Source organism: Hemiscyllium ocellatum, chromosome 13, assembly GCF_020745735.1.
Source record: "Hemiscyllium ocellatum isolate sHemOce1 chromosome 13, sHemOce1.pat.X.cur, whole genome shotgun sequence".
NCBI lineage: Eukaryota > Metazoa > Chordata > Chondrichthyes > Orectolobiformes > Hemiscylliidae > Hemiscyllium > Hemiscyllium ocellatum.
In genome coordinates, this window is record NC_083413.1 from 72,358,133 (window position 1) to 72,375,149 (window position 17,017).

At 41.8% G+C, this 17,017-nt stretch overlaps 1 protein-coding gene across 4 annotated transcripts in view; it reads right to left on the reverse strand.

Moving 5' to 3' along the window:
- The window catches only part of LOC132821934 (uncharacterized), a 462,849-nt gene that overhangs the window by 22,587 nt on the left and 423,245 nt on the right, over positions 1–17,017 (reverse strand). For all 4 annotated transcript variants that reach the window (XM_060834915.1, XM_060834914.1, XM_060834918.1 and 1 more), the window contains 3 exons: positions 11,364–11,493; positions 8,320–8,451; positions 617–860 (listed from right to left, as the gene is read on the reverse strand). In XM_060834915.1, coding sequence (XP_060690898.1) covers positions 617–860; positions 8,320–8,451; positions 11,364–11,493 — 506 coding nt within the window. The remainder of the gene's footprint in view (positions 1–616; positions 861–8,319; positions 8,452–11,363; positions 11,494–17,017) is intronic.

The window sequence follows — 17,017 nt, forward strand, 5'->3', positions numbered from 1 at the left end:
TTTCAGTTCAGGGGTAGGGACAGTACCACAAAGCCCTCAGCTGTAGTTACATTCAGCCAGCATGAATCCTCAAGTCATGGGTTATTAACTGCCCTCAGGTGGTTAACTATCAATTGCTCATCAGTATAAATATATAAATCTATTGCACTCTGAGCTGAAGCCTAACAAATGATATGGCATTAAGACAAGATGGAAAGGGAGAGGTGCACATACAGTACATCAGCAACTCCAACAGAGGGAAGGTGTGATCAGTGGGGAATAATGCAAGTCACTTCCTGATATTTGTTGAGAACTATATTGCATGCCAAGCAGAATTTCATAGCTTTGTAGAAAGTAGAATACTTTCCTTCACTTACAGCACTGCAGATGAACTGCAATGATTCAAAAAGACAGATTAACACCGCATTCTCGTGAACAATTAAGGATGGGGATGATAAATGCTGGCCCAACCAGAGACAACCACATCCCATGAATGAAGAAACTGAAAGGCACACTAATGGTGGCATGGATGTAATTGCTTTCATAAAATTTATATTCAAGGAGATGACAGCTGACACGAGTAGCCTCAGTAACATCGTTTCAACCTGCCAAACAGTTCCACAAACAAGATTTTTACCTGTCTCTTTATCAAGTTGAACCTGTTTTCGTTCATTTTCAAAGGCTTGAAGCCAACGTTCTTTGACTGATGATTTCTTTGCACAGAACAAGTGTACTTCATTAGTGAACTTGTTTTGAAGTTTGAAAGCGTTCTTGACACTGATGTTGAAGTCCTTGTCCTTCCCATCTTCAACATCTACGACTTCCATGCTGTCTGTGTCTATCCTGCTCTTGTAGTATAAGATGTCACGACGCAGGAGGTCCTATGAAAGTGTGACATCTCAGATTGTAAAACCTAACAGATTATGATCCATTCACCCCATATAATATTAGAATTTCAAAACATTTTACAAAAAGCCTCAGTGCATTTTATTGTATTATAATAAAAACCACAACTTCCATTTTATAAAGTGCCTCTAAAATAGAAAAATGTTCCAAGGCACTTATAAATAGACGTCAAAATAAAGCTGGGCATGCTGTGAAAAGTGGCTAAAAATCTGGCTGAAGAGATAGCCTTTATAGAGGATCTTAAGGAAGAAGAATGTTGTATACAGGAGGAAAGGTTTCAGATGAGAATTCCAGAGATTGAAGTCTGGTCAGCTAAATGTATGGCCTAACTGGTTCTACTGAACTAACTAGGTAAAACAGAAGAGGTAGGCATTTAAAGGCACTTCATGGATGTAACCATTTAACATCAACATCCTGATTAAAATAGGACACAATAACTTGGTGGTGAAAGGGCTTAAACAATCAACGGAGCTGTGGGAACTAGAAGATAATATTGGGAGAGTAATCCCATGGTGCTTAAAAATGGGAAAAATATACTTGACCTCACCTCTACTAATTTGTCTGCTGCAAATGTATCTCTGCATGACAGTATCAATAAGAGTGACCATACAGAGTCCTCTGGGAAATGATGTCACGCCCTCACATTGAGAATACTCTCCATTGTGTTGTGTGGTACCATCACTGTGCTAAATGGGACAGATTCTAAACAGATCTAGCAATCAAGAATGGACATCCATGAGAAGCTGTGGTCCATTACCAGCAGCAGAATTGTACTCCAACACAATCAGTAACCTCATAGCCCACGTATCTCCTACTCAACCACTACCATCAAACCAGGAGATCAACCCTGCTTCAATGGAGAGTGCAGGAGGGCAAGCCAGGAGCAGTACGAAGCACATCTGAAGATGAGGTATCAACCTGGTAAAGCTACAATACAGCATAAGCAGCAAGTGATAGACAGAGCTAAGTAATCCTACAACCAATGGATCAGATCTAAGCTCTCCATTCCTGCCACATCCATTTGTGAATGGTGGACAATTATAAATTCACTAGAGGAAGAGGCTCCACAAATATCCCCATCTTCAATGATAGAAGGGCCCAGCACATCAGTACAAAAGATAAGGCTGAAACTTTCACAGCAATCTTCAGCCGGAAGTACCAACTGCATAATATAGTTCCACCTCGTCCAGTGGTTCCCAGCATCACAGGTACCAGTCTTCAGCCAATTCAATTCACTCCACTTGATATCCAGAAATGATTGGAAACACTGGATAGTGTGAAGGCTACAGGCCCTGACAATATTCTGGCAATAGTACTGAAGACTTGTGCTCCAGAACCTGCCTCTCTCCCAGCCAAGCTGTTCCAGTCTAGGTACCACACTGACATCTTCCTGACAATTTGGAAAATTGCCCAGGTTTGTGCAGCACACAAAAAAACAGGACAAATTCAACCCGGCTAGTGACTGTCCCATCAGTCTACTCTCAATCATCAGTAAAGTGATGGAAGGTGTTGTCAATGGTACTACCACCTGCTCAGCGATAACCTGCTCAGTGACACCCAGTTTGGGTTCTTCTGGGGCCACTCAGTTCTTGAGCATCATTACAGTCTTGGTTAAATCATGGACAAAAAGAGCTGAATTCCACAAATGGAGGAGAGTGATAGCTTTGATATCTAAGCTTTGAACATGTGTGGCATCCTGGTAAAACTGGAATCAATGGGAATCAGTGGAAAAACTGGTTGGAGTCATAACAGGCACATAGGAAGATGGCTATGGTTGGTAGAGATCAGTCATCTCAGTTCCATCTCTGTGGGAGTTCCTCCAAGTATTATTAAAGGTCCAACCATTTTCAGCTGCTTCATCAATGACGTTGCCTCCATCATAAGGTGAGAAGTGGGAATGTTCACTAATGATTGCACCATACCGACTCTTCAGATACTGAAGCAATCCATGTTCAAATGCAACAAGATTTGGACAATATCCTAGCTTGGGCTGCAAAGTGGCAAGTAACATTCACACCACACAAATATCAGGCAATGACTACATTCAATGCAAGGCAATCTAACCACCGCCCTTTGATATTCAATGGTGTTACCATCATTGAGTCCTGGGGGATACCATTGACTAGAAACACAACTATACTGGCATATAAACACAGTGGCAAACAAGAGTAGGTCAGTGGCCATGAGTACTGCAGTAAGTAACTCACCTCTGACTCCCTAAAGCCTGTCCAGCATCTACAAGGCATAAGTCAGGAGTGTGATGAAATACTCCCCACCTGCCTGGATTAATGCAGCTCCAACAATACTCAAGAAGCTTGACACCATCCTGGACAAAGTAACCTGCTTGATTGGCATGACATCCACAGACATCCACTCTCTCCACCATTGGCACTCAATTGCAGCAGTGTGTAATATCTGTAAGATTCGCTGCAGAAATTCACCAAAGATCATTAGATAGCACCGTCCATATTTAGGAACCTCACCATCTGTCAGTTCTTTTCCAAGTCACTCACTATCCTGACTTGGAAATACATGGCCACTCCTTCATAACTGCTGGGCCAAAACACTGAAATTCCTTCCCTATGACATTTTGGATCAAGCTACAATGGTTCATGAGGGTAGCTCATCACCAACCAAGCAGGCTGCTCCTTTTCTTGGATGATATCAAGCTTCTTAAATGTTGTTGGAGGTGCAACCATCCAGGCAAGTGAGGAAAATTCCATCACACACCTGACTTGTGCCTTACAGATGGTGGACAGGCTTTAGGGAGCCAGAAGGTAAGTTAGTTGCCACAACATTCCTATCCTGTGACCTGCTCTTGTAGCCACTGTGTTTCCATGACGAACCCAGTTGAGTTTCTGGTCAATGGCAATACCAAGAATGTTGATAGTGGGGGATTCAGTGATTGTAACACCAATGAATGTCAAGGGACAGTGATTAATTTTTTTTCTTTTTGGAGATAGTAATTGTCTGGAATTTGTATGCACAAATGTTATTTAACAATTCTCTAAGGGTATTGTGGTTCAACCTATAGCATGTGGACTGCAGCAGTTCAAGGATGCAGCTTACTACCAGCTTCTCAAGGTAACTAGGGACTGGCACTAAATGATGGCCAGCCAACAATGTCCACACCCAATGAGTGAATAAAAACAATGAAGGTTATAAAGTCATTGACTTGAATATGTACAGCACGGAAACAGACCCTGTGGTCCAACTCGTCCATTCTGACAAGATATCTGAACCTAATCTAGTCCCATTTGGCCCACATCCCTCTAAACCCTTCTTATTCATGTACCCATCCAGATGCCTTTTGAACTTTGCAATTGTACCAGCCTCCACCACTTCCTCTGGCAGCCCATTTCATACATATACCACTCTCTGCGTGAAACAATTGCCCCTTAGGTCCCTTTTAAATCTTTTCCCTCTCACCTTTAACCTATGGCCTCTAGTTTTAGACTCCCCAACGTGGGGAAAAGACCTTGGCTATTCACCCTATCCATGTCCCTCATGATTTTATTAAGCTCTGTAAGGTCACCCTCAGCCTCTGATCCTCTCTGGAAAATAGCCTCAGCCTTTTCAGCCTCTCCCTCTCGCTCAAATCCTCCAACCCTGGCAACATCCTTGTAAATCTTTCCTTAAACATTTCAAGTTTCACAGCATCTTCCCCATAGCAGGCGGACATGAACTGAAAGCAGTATTCCAAAACATGGCCTACTCAATGTCCTGGACAGCTGCAAAATCATGTTTTATGTATGTAAATACACAGAATATAGTAAATAAGATTGGGGGTTTGCCTTGAGGAATGATGATGCTGTGGGAATATCAGAGATTTGCTTTAAGGAGGACAGCACTGAATGTGAATATTTCTGGTTAGAAAAGATAGAAACAAATAAAAAGGAGTGGTGGTGTCATTCTTGGCTAAGCTCCTTTATTAGGGACATAGAGTACAACAAGAACAGGGAGGTTACACTGACCCCACCTAGGACACTGGTTTGACCTCAGCTGAAATGTATTGTCCTGTGTGGCAAGCTATATGAAGGATGCAAATGCAATGGAAGAATGCAGAAGAGAATGGCGCTAGGAATGAGATACTTCAGCCATGAAGATAGTTTGGAGAAGATGGGGATGATTATTTTGGAGCAACCTGATGGAAGTTTTCAAAATTGTGATTGTCAGAACAGAGGAGACTGGAAAAACTGTTCCTATTAACAACTGGGCCAAGAACAGTGTTTTGCAAAAGAAGCAAATGCAATGTGATAATGACTAGATAATCTGTTTGCAGTTTTGTTGATTGAGTGATAAATATTTGTTACCATGCTGCTAATGGTATTATTCCCTTTTGCTCATCTTTAAAATGGCCTAATGGAATATTTTGTATCCACCTGAGAAGACAAGAGCTTCATTTTAATATTTCATCTGAAACGCAGCATCTCAAACAGTGCAGATGTTTATTTGTGCTGTACTGAAATTCCTGCCAAGATTTTGTGTTTAAGCTTCTGCTTGAGACTTGAACCCATGACCTACTGACTCACAGCTCAAAGTGTAACATAGAGGTTCACTGAGGACAGAGAACCACTGTACCACCGTGACAATCAGGGCCTGTTTAAAAAGTGAAAAGGCAAAAGATGGAGAATTACAGACTGATTAGTCTAACCACGGTCGTGGGTAAGGTTCTGGAATCTATTGTGAAGGATGAGATTTCTGAATACTTGGAAGTGTATGGCAAAATAGGGCAAAGTCAGCATGGTTTCATCAAAGGGAGGTCATGCCTGACACTTCTGCTAGAATTCTTTGAGGAAGTAATGAGCAGGTTAGATCGAGGAGGTCTAGTGGATGTTATTGACCTGGACTTCAAGAAGGCATTGGACAACGTGCCACAAAGGAGGCTGTTAAGATTAGAGTGGTGCTAGAAAAGCACAGCAGGTCAAGCAACATCCGAGGAGTAGGAAATTTGATGTTTTGGGCAAAAGTCCTTCATCAGGATGAAGGGCTTTTGCCGGAAACGTCGATTTTCCTGCTCCTCAGATGCTGTCTGACCTACTGTGCTTTTCCAACACCACTCTAATCTTGACTCCAATCTCCAACATCTGCTTTATCCACTTCGGCCACACAGGAGACTACTGAATGTCACATAAGGGCCAATGGTGTAGAGGCAAGGTGCGAGAATGGGTCCAAGATTGACAGTCTGGCAGAAAGAAGAAAGTGAGGATAAAAGGGTCCATCCCAGGATAGAAGCCGGTGACAAGTGGTGCTCTGCGAGCTCAATGTTGGAACCACAACTTTTCACGTTACACATTAATGAACCAGATGAATGAACTGAGAGCTTTCTGGCTAAGTTTGCAGGTGATACAAAGATAGGTAGAGGGATGGCAGCATTGAGGAGGTGGGAAGGCTGCAGAAGGATTTGGACAGGTAGGAAGAGTGGGCAAAGAAATGTCAGATGGAGTGTGAAAGTGTAAGGTCATGCACTTTGATCGGAAGAATAGAGACATGGACTATTTTCTAAATGGGGAGAAAATTCAAAAGTCTGAAGTGCAAAGAAACTTTGGAGTTCTAGTCCAGGATTCTCTCAAGGTAAACATGCAGGTTGAGTCAGTAGTTAGGAAGGCAAATACAATAATGGCATTTATTTTGAGAGAACTTGAATACAAATGCATGGATCTACTTCTGAAGCTCTATAAGGCTCTAGTCAGACCATATTTGGAGTGTTGTGCACAGTATAGGGCCCCATATCTCCTAGCCCTAGACCATGTTAGAGGAGGTTCATATAAATGGTTTCAGGAGTGAAAAGCTTAACATATGAGGATTCTGGGTTTTATACTCGAAGGGAGTTTAGAAGGATGAGGGAGATCTAATAGAAGCTTACAGAATACTGAGTGGCCTGGACAGAGCAGATGTTGGGAAGGTGTTTCCTTTGGCAGGAGAGGCCGGGACTGGAGGGCACAGCCTTAGAGTAAGGGGAAAACCTTTTAGAACATAGATAGGGAGAAACTTCTTCAGCCAGAGAGTAGTAAATCTGTGGAATTAATTGCCACAGAAGGCTGTGGAGGCTAGGTAATTGAATATATATAAGACTGATATAGATAGGTTTTTGATTATCAAAACGATCAAGGGTTATGGGGAGAAAGTGGGAGACTGGGTTGAGAAATTTATCAGCCATGATCGAATGATGGAGCAGACTCATTAGGCTGAATAGCCTTATTTCTGCTCCTATGTTTTATGGTCTTATCATTGTTTCATCATAACATTGATAATTATTGACTGAAAGTAGCCTAAAGAAGACTGAGAAATAAATTTAACAAAGTACCAACTCATTTTGTCAGTGTCATTTGTCCTTGATGGTTATAGATCTAGACCCTGAAATAAAAAGTTTAGCACTTTTCTGCTGAACAAACTTATTTTTCAGATTGAACAGAATTTTAAAATGTGTAAAAACAGAAGTATTATTGGCATTCAGGATTATTTCAAATGATTGTTTTTAATGATTCTTCCCCACTGTTATCAGACATTTGAATTGACCTCTTTAATGCTAATACTGACTCTCTGCGCACCTTTTCAGCAGTTGTAACATTGTATGCTGCACTCTGTTCTGTTACCCTGATGCACTTGTATCGTACAAATTGCCTGTAAAGTATTTAAAACAACACTTTTCACTGTACCTCGATACATATGGCAGTAGCAAATCAAATTGGCTGATATGCTTCCTACAATTCACCAATGAAAATGATTCTAAAACAGGATATATATCAAATATCAATGCATGTCCTTTCTTCTTTACTGTAGTATGGCTATAGGGAAAAGGATTTTGGGCCTATGTCTTATATACATTCTGGTTTTCTTTGCCTTAAGTCTGACCCTAATCAATAGTGATTAACTGCTATTGATTGGCCAGTGGTTAGATTTGGTAGAGATTTTTGATTTGACAGAGATCTTCAAAATAATGAATGGGCTGGACAGGATAGATAAGAAGCTGTTCCAAGTTGTAAAAGAAAGAAAGAAAGACCAAGAACATAGATTTAAATGAAGTGCCAAAAAAGTAAAGGTGAGGTGAGAAAAGCTTTTTCACACAGAAAGTAGTTAGGGCACAGCACGCACTGCCTGGAAATGTGGTGAGGCAGGTTCAATTGAAGCATTCAAGAGGACACTGGATGATTATTTGGATTGAAATGCTGTGCAAGGTAAGGGGAAAAGGCAGGAATCTGGCACTAGGCAATACAACCAGTGCAGGCAAAATAGGTTGAATGGCTTCCTTCTGTGCTCTAACAATTCTGCGATTACCGTTGTTTCGTGTGACAACCAGGATGATGGGAGGAAAACAGAATGAACCTTGACCTATTCTCATGAGGTAATTTTTTTTCTTTCCAAATTGCCTGGATGACCTCCAAAATAAAGTCAAAGTGTGAAGGCTTACGTAGCTTCAGATGGCATTTTTACCTTCTTGCAGAAGACCACCTGATGGTCAAAGAGGAAAAAAATTCGCTGTTTGCTCTTGGCTTGAGGTTGGGAGACCTTTGTTAATTCACCAGAATGGATGAGCTCTGAGCTTCGAGCCAAAACATCTTCACCCTAAAAAAAGAAAGGAAGATCTGATAAGAATCAATTTGGAATGCTTTGTGAGAGATCCCTTCAAAATAGGATTATTTAGCCTTTGCACCTCCAACATACAACATTTATGACAGTAATAAAAACGGTGTAGTAACCAAAATTATACCTGTCCCTCAGAAATGAAGCACCTTTGGTGTGCTACTTAACCTTAAAATTGACTTGTGTGGAGTGGGGAAAATATGCAAGCTTTTCTTCAACTGCAAGTATTGTGCCAGTGATTATATCACAGTTCATGTTAAGTTAAAATTGGAAGAGAGCAGGGATGTTTTCAAAATGCAATGGGTTTTCACAGTAAAAGTCCTTTAGTTGCTTGTGCGAACTGGCCTGAAGCCCTACTTTAGACCGACAGTCAAATTGTTAAATCACTATCTTTCAGTTGCTGCCAAAGTGACCATTTTGCTTATGAGCTGGCACTTTACTAATTCTCTCCCATTAGACCACAATGTAAAACTGAAACTACATGCACCATGGTAAAAATGCTGGAAAGATATGTCAACTCGTCCACAGTCAATACCACTTCTCTGGCGGGCATGTCATTTATCAGCTTTACAAATCAGCAATATTTCTTTTCAGTGATCAATTTCCTGCACTTTGGAACTAAATTACATGCTCAAGCACATTCTATAGGTCATTTATCTCAGGGAGATTTATATTGTTATTGAGTGGTGCTAGTTACACCTCCCTGCAGCCACATGGTAATTGCATAACAAGCAACAAATCATAGAATCAACAAAATGTTTTATTTCATTGTAACTTCCAAGCAATTAGCACATTACACAACAGAAAGGTAGATTTGAACACACCCTCAAGGATTCTTCTTAAAACAGAGCACTGTGCTAATGGTATAGAACATGGTTACAGCACCTCAATAAAACTGATTTTTTTTTCACACACCACCACACCTTCCATTACCTTGTCAGAAAGTAGGTGTAGGAGATTTAGATGTCAAGGCAAGTATTTGACCAGATGCAAACTACAATCTGCTCCGTCATGCAAGGAGTTTCGGGAAGTCCCTTGTTTCTTCCGTTGTAGCATTACCAGTGTTGCAAGAGGGTTGTATAAGTTGAGGAAATTGGAGGAAAATGTTTTGGTATTACTTAACTTAAACCTGCAAGTGAGTGTTGGCATGTGCATGGTCCCATCAAAGCAAACAGAAGAACTTTTGTATGCTTCACATGTTGGCATTGAAGAAAAAGATAGAATTGTTAACTGCTGACTGTCCAACTCAGGGAGGACCCTATAGGTTTCTACCTTTCACTCCTAAGTCCCAGGAATCCAGAATGGTTAGGTCAGGTGGATTTTGATGAAATTCCACTGAAAACCTTTAATGAATAATGTCCCCATAACATAAATGGAGAATATATAGTTTTCCATTTTGCCAACCTTCACACATCAAGTTTCGTTGGTGAGAAGCTCCAGGCAGACAACTAGAGAAAATCGACTGTCCAACTCAAAATCAGGCAGTGTCCAAACTTACCTGAAAGCACTGATTATAATATGATTATCCACTCCATATGAGGTAAATGGAATCTGTATTTAAATGGATTTCTCAGGAGTTTAGTTATGAGAATAATGTGAAATCATCGAATCCCTACAGTGTGGAGACAGGTCCTCCAGCCCAACAAGTCCATTCCGACCCTCTGAAGAGTATCCCACCCAGACCCATTCCCCTATACTATTACTCCACATTTACCCCTAACTAATGCACCTAACATACACATCTCTGAACACTGTGGGCAATTTAGCATGGCCAATTCACCTAACCTGCACATCTTTGGACTGTGGGAGAAAACCACAGCACCTGGAAGAAACCCATGCAGACAGGGCGAGAATGTGCAAACTCCATACACACAGTCACCAAAGGCTGGAATTGAACCTGGATTCCTGGCACTGTGAGGCAGTAGTGCTCACCACTGAGTCACCATGCCAAAATATTATTTTAACACCACTGGAAGAGAGCTAGCAAAGTTTCAAAACATTTTGCAATGGCAATCATGAGGAACTGTTGCAGTAAGCACGTGAATCAATGAGAAGGAGATTCATGTGGCAGTTTCTTCCTTGATCAGAGTAGCTGACTTCCTCACAACCTTACATCTACTACACAGCCATGAATCCATTTGCTGGGCTGAGGGTTTCTGGATGTATTCACATTGGATTTCTGTCCGGATTCTCCCAATTAACAATCCATCCCTGATGCATCATGAAATGCAGCCTAACAATTGCAAGAACAGAGTATTCCTGAAGACTAACAGAGCCTGAGCATTACAGTTCTCAGCAAATGTCATGGCCTACCCATGTTAATACTCTATATAGTGCACAATCATGGTCTTCCCACTCTCTGCCATCTCTACTCCCACACCAGGTGTTGTATGTGCTGGGTGCATACTAGAAGCAAAACTGAAATATGACCTGTGACCTGACGCCAGACTAGCCATGAAATATATTTTCTTCTGGTGGTCTGACCAAGTTTTCTAGTGGGGAATCTAGCCTGTAAACTCAGTTTATCACTGACACAACAAAAGGACAAGTTATAAGCACTGAGAAATATAGTGGATCATGGAATGCTTTACCACATGGAGCAACCTTTGCAGAACCTCCAACCGCATATGAAAGGAAAATCAATAAATAATTGACAAAGGAATGGTATAGAGAAAGGATAGGCAATTGGGTTAATGAACGTCTTCAGCTGAGAACTAGATCCAGGATAGTCAGCTTGGGCTAAATAACTAAATAACTGTGGCGTTAAGCAAAACAAAAGAATGCAGACATGAAAGAAAACAATTTGTGTTTACTGTAAAAGAAAGTGAAGCTAAATCTACAGATCACAAGTAAACAAAATGTGTGATGATGGCACACAGAGTCTGGGCTCCTACCTCCCAGTTCTCAATTGAACTTTGCCATTGGGCAATTTTGTCGAGGTTTTCCAGCCGCCTCTTGCGCTCATTAATCAATTTGGCAACATTCTTCATGGCATTCAATGCAGCCTCCACATCATTGTAATCTCTGGATGAAAGATATTAATGATCATACATTACAGGAGGGAACAGATACACAATAATGGAAGCAAACCCTCTGCAAATACAATCTGAATGATTTCAATGGAAAACTGCCACCCATTTGATCTGATGTAAATCACTTTATTTGTGTGAGGCATATCATACGTGTGCGCGGCCATTTATTTTTTTTCTGCCACCTGTTCCAGCTTTGCAATCTATGAACCTTGGACTTTAATACTTAATAGTAAGGCTTTCTATAGGTATGTCAGGAATAAAAGGATGACTAGGGTAGGTATCGGTCCAGTCAAGGATAGTAGTGGGAAGTTGTGCGTGGAGGCGGAGGAGATTGGAGAGACACTAAATCAATACTTTTCGTCAGTATTCACTCAGGAACAGGACACTGTTGCTGGTGTGAATATTGAGTCACAAGTGATTAGAATGGATGGCATTGAAGTATGTAGGGAAGAGGTTTTGGGAATACTGGAAAGGATGAAAGTAGATAAGTCTCCTGGGCCTGATGGCATTTATCCTAGGATCCTCTGGGAAGCTAGGGAGGAGATAGCAGAGCTATTGGCCTGGATTTTTATGTTGTCATTGTCAACGGGAATAGTACCAGAAGACTAGAGGATGGTGAATGTGGTCCCCTTGTTCAAGAAGGGGAGTAGGGATAGCCCGAGTAACTATAGGCCAGTGAGTCTGACTTCTGTGGTGGGCAAAGTCTTAGAGAGAATTGTAAGGGATAAGATTTATGAACACCTGGATAGGAATAACGTGATCAAGGATAGTCAGCATGGTTTTGTGAAGGGCAGGTCGTGCCTCACAAACCTTATTGAGTTCTTTGAGAAGGTGACTAAGGAGGTGGACGAGGGTAAAGCAGTAGATGTTGTGTATATGGATTTTAGTAAGGCGTTCGATAAGGTACCCCATGGTAGGCTAATGCAAAAACTACGGAGGTATGGCATTGAGGGTGCATTAGAGGTTTGGATTAGAAATTGGCTGGCTGGAAGGAGACAGAGGGTAGTAGTTGATGGTATAGGTTCATCATGGAGTGCAGTTACTAGCGGTGTACCTCAAGGATCTGTTTTGGGACCATTGCTTTTTGTTATCTTTATAAATGATCTAGAGGAGGGGCTTGAAAGCTGGGTGAGTAAGTTTGCGGATGACACAAAAGTCGGTGGAGTTGTGGATAGTGAGGAAGGATGTGGCAGGTTACAGCGGGATATAGACAAGTTGCAAAGCTGGGCAGAAAGGTGGCAAATGGAATTCAATGTAGCTAAGTGTGAAGTCATTCACTTTGGTAGGAGTAACAAGAAGATGGATTACTGGGCTAATGGTAGGCTACTTGGTAGTGTGGATGAGCAGAGGGATCTTGGTGTCCATGTACACAGATCTCTGAAAGTTGCCACCCAGGTAAATAGTGCTGTGAGGAAGGCATATGGTGTACTGGGCTTTATTGGCAGAGGAATTGAGTTCCGGAGTCCTGAGGTCATGTTGCAGTTGTATAAGACTCTGGTGCGGCCTCATCTGGAGTATTGTGTGCAGTTTTGGTCGCCGTACTATAGGAAGGATGTGGAGGCATTGGAACGAGTGCAGAGGAGGTTTACCAGGATGTTGCCTGGTATGGTAGGAAAATCGTATGAGGAAAGACTGAGGCACTTGGGGCTGTTCTCATTGGAGAAAAGAAGGTTTAGGGAAGATTTGATAGAGGTGTACAAGATGATTAGGGGTTTAGATAGGGTAGACACTGAGAACCTTTTACCGCTAATGGAGTCAGCTGTTACAAGGGGACACAGCTTTAAATTAAGGGGTGGAAGGTATAGGACAGATGTTAGGGGTAGATTCTTTACACAGCGGGTTGTGAGTTCATGGAATGCCCTGCCAGTAGCAGTGGTGAACTCTCCCTCTTTATGGTCATTTAAGCGGGCATTGGATAGGCATTTGGAAGTTATTGGGCTAGTGTAGGTTAGGTAGGATTCGGTCGGCGCAACATTGAGGGCCGAAGGGCCTGTACTGCGCTGTATTTTTCTATGTTCTATGTTCTATGTTCTAGTAAGATCCTAGGCAGTGTTGCTGAACAAAGAGACCTCAGAGTGCAGGTTCATAGCTCCTTGGAAGTAGAGTGGCAGGTAGACAGGATAGTGAAGAAGGCGTTTGGTGTGCTTTCCTTTATTGGTCAGAGTAGTGAGTACAGGAGTTGGGAGGTCATGTTGTGGCTGTACGGGACATTGGTTAGGCCACTGTTGGAATATTGCGTGCAATTCTGGTCTCTTTCCTATCAGAAAGATGTTGGGAAACTTGAAAGGGTTCAGAAAAGATTTACAAGGATGTTGCCAGGGTTAGAGGATTTGAGCTATAGGGAGAGGCTGAACAGGCTGGGGCTGTTTTCCCTGGACCGTCGGAGGCTGAGGGGTGACCTTATAGAGGTTTACGAAATGATGAGGGGCATGGATAGGGTAAATAGGCAAAGTCTTTTCCCTCTGGTGGGGAAGTCCAGAACTAGAGGGCATAGGTTTAGGGTGAGAGGGGAAAGATATAAAAGAGACCTAAGGGGCAACTTTTTCACACAGAGGGTGGTACGTGTATGGAATGAGCTGTCAAAGGAAGCGGTGAAGGTTGGTACAATTGCAACATTTAAGAGACATTTGGATGGGTATATGAATAGGAAGGGTCTGGAGGGATATGAGCTGGGTGCTGGCAGGTGGGACTAGATTGGGTTAGGATATCTGGTCGGTATGGACGAGTTGGACCGAAGCGTCTGTTTCCATGTTGTACATCTCTATGACTCTACATATCAGGATAATAAAGCATTCTAAATCATACAAAATTTTGGTTGGTTTTGCTTTGACAGCTGCATGAGTATGATAATGCAACCAGTTTAGGTTCTGGTTTTAGGAATGAATGTCTTGTCTTTCATTATAGTGTATTTTGTGAGTTATGATGGTTCCACTTCCCTGAAATACTGTTTAATTTTTGTACATATCATAGAGTCAAACCGCACGAGAACAGACCCTTCAGTCCAACCAGTCCAGGCCGAACATAATCCCAAACTAAACTAGTCCCACCTGCCTACTCCTGTCCCATATCCTTCTAAACCTTTCCAACTGATGTATTTATCCAAATGTCTTTTAAATGTTGTAATCGTGCCCACATCCACCCCTTCCTCAGGAAGTTCATTTCACTTGCAAACCACACTCTGTGTAAAAAAATTGCCCCCATATCTTTTTTAAATCTCTCTCCTTTAACCTTAAAAATTTGCACCTGGTGTGAAAACTCCCCTATCTTAGAGAAAAGACATGATTTTATAAATTTCTATAAAGTCACTTCTCAACCTCCTACGCTCCAGTGAAGAATGTCCCAATCCATTCAGCCTTTCTTTATAACTCATGATAAGGGATGTCCATTTTGAGAAAGTTAAGTTTTTCTCAACCTATTAACAATTACATCCACAAGAAATGTAGATATGATCTGAGCCTGTGGACACAGAATGAAGAGCTCAGCAAATTATTGTTTTATTTATACTTACATAACTCATAAAGACAGAGATTTGCACAACAGAAAAAGGGCTCTCAGTGCTTCGGCCAATCACATTTGCACCAGTCAAAATCAAGCACCTAACTATTCTAATTCCATTTACCTGCATTTGATGCCTTGGCATCACAAGTGCACATCTGAATACTTAAGAGTCATAGAGCTATACAGCACGGAAACAGACCCTTCAGTCCAACACGTCCATGTCGACTAGATATCCCACCCCAATCTAGTCCCACCTGTCAGCATTTGGACCATATTCCTCCAAACCCTTCCTACTCATACACCCATCGTTTAAATGTTGCAATTGTACTAACCTCCATCACTTCCTCTGGCAGCTCATTCCATACACGTGCCACTCTTAAATGTTATAAAGGTTTCTGCATTTACTACCCTTACATGCGAGAGATTTCTAACACCCTCTAGATGAAAAGGTTTTTCCCCACATCTCCTCTAAACTTTCTTCCTCTCCATTTCTCAGTCTGTACTTAAGTCCCATGTTTGCCCACAATAGTATTACTTATGGCTGTGAATCAATAGGTCTGAATTAGCAACTAGGAGAAGATGAGGACTACAGATGCTGGAAAGTCAAAGTCGAAAAGTGTGGCACTGGAAAGGCACAGCAGGTCAGGCAGCATCCGAGGAGCATGAGAGTTGATGTTTCAGGCATGAGCCCTTCATCAGGAATGTGGAGGGAGAACGGGGCTGAGGGATAAATAGTGAGGGTTAGGAGCAAGATAGGTGAGAAGGCGATAGGTGGATGCAGAGGGGAGATAATTGGTGGGGAGGGTGGAGCAGATAGATGGGAAGGGAGATGGACACGTAGGACAGGTCAAGAGGGCTGGGCCAAGTTTGAGGGTTGGATCTGGGATGAGATGAAGGGAGGGGAGATATGGAAACTGGTGAAGTCAAAATTGATGCCGTGTGGTTGTAGGGTGCCGAGGCAGAAGATGAGGTAACTTTCCTCCAGTTGGCAGGTGACTTTGATTTGGCGGTGGAGGCACTGGACTTGCATGTCTTTGGGAGAGTGGGAAGGGGAGTTAAAGTGGTTGGCCACAGGGCGGTGTATTAGAAACTAGTATTTAGCACGAAATATAGCTTCTTTAGTACAATTTGTATTAAGGAACCAAATGAGCCAAATAATTACTAGGAACATAAACAGGCTATTCAGCCCTTTCAGCCTGTTTTATCATTCAATTTGATTATGGCTGATCCATAACTCAAGCTCATTCATCTGACATTACACAGCATCTCTTGATATTTTTTCCAACTAAAAACCTACGGACATCAGTCTCATAAGTTTCAATTGACCTTGTATCCATGCCCTTTTGGAAGGAAGAATTCAAGATTTTTACTGCCTATTATTTGAAATAGCATTGCCTAATTTTGAGCATAGCTCTGATTTAAGAGTTACCCATCCTCTTGTTGGATTCTCTAGTCTAAGAACCAACTTCTCCTTATATACCCTGTTCAATTATGAAAGTAATTTAAACACCTCAATTTAGTTACACTCAACCACTATAACCAAATCATAACACCCACATTTTTGCATACTTTTGAGATTCGGTTTAACATTCCATCAACCTGTTTAATTAACATTAGCTTTTAATGAGCTTTTAATCCAGCTGTTCTTCCACGTTTTCTCGCCTCTCACCATTCAAGTAAATATTTGTCCTAATGGATTCAAAGATCAGGATGATCCTGACATTGAGCCCAATTGCAGATCGGGACCCTGCATGGGAGGGCAATGGGACCACAGTGGTGAATTAGAAGAACATCACTAAGACTGCAATTAATTTTGGATGGCATCTAGCTCTCAGCCAAACTGGACCAGTCAACCATTAGAAGTTGCTTTTGCTGAGGCTGTAAGGGGAATGATTTGTGCACCCCTAAAGGGATCACTGCCAGAATCAGGCAGGAAGGCCCAGGTAAGTTTTTTTCTTTTATTTATTCATGGAATATGGTGTCACTAAGCAGGCCAGCATTTATTTCCCATCCATAAT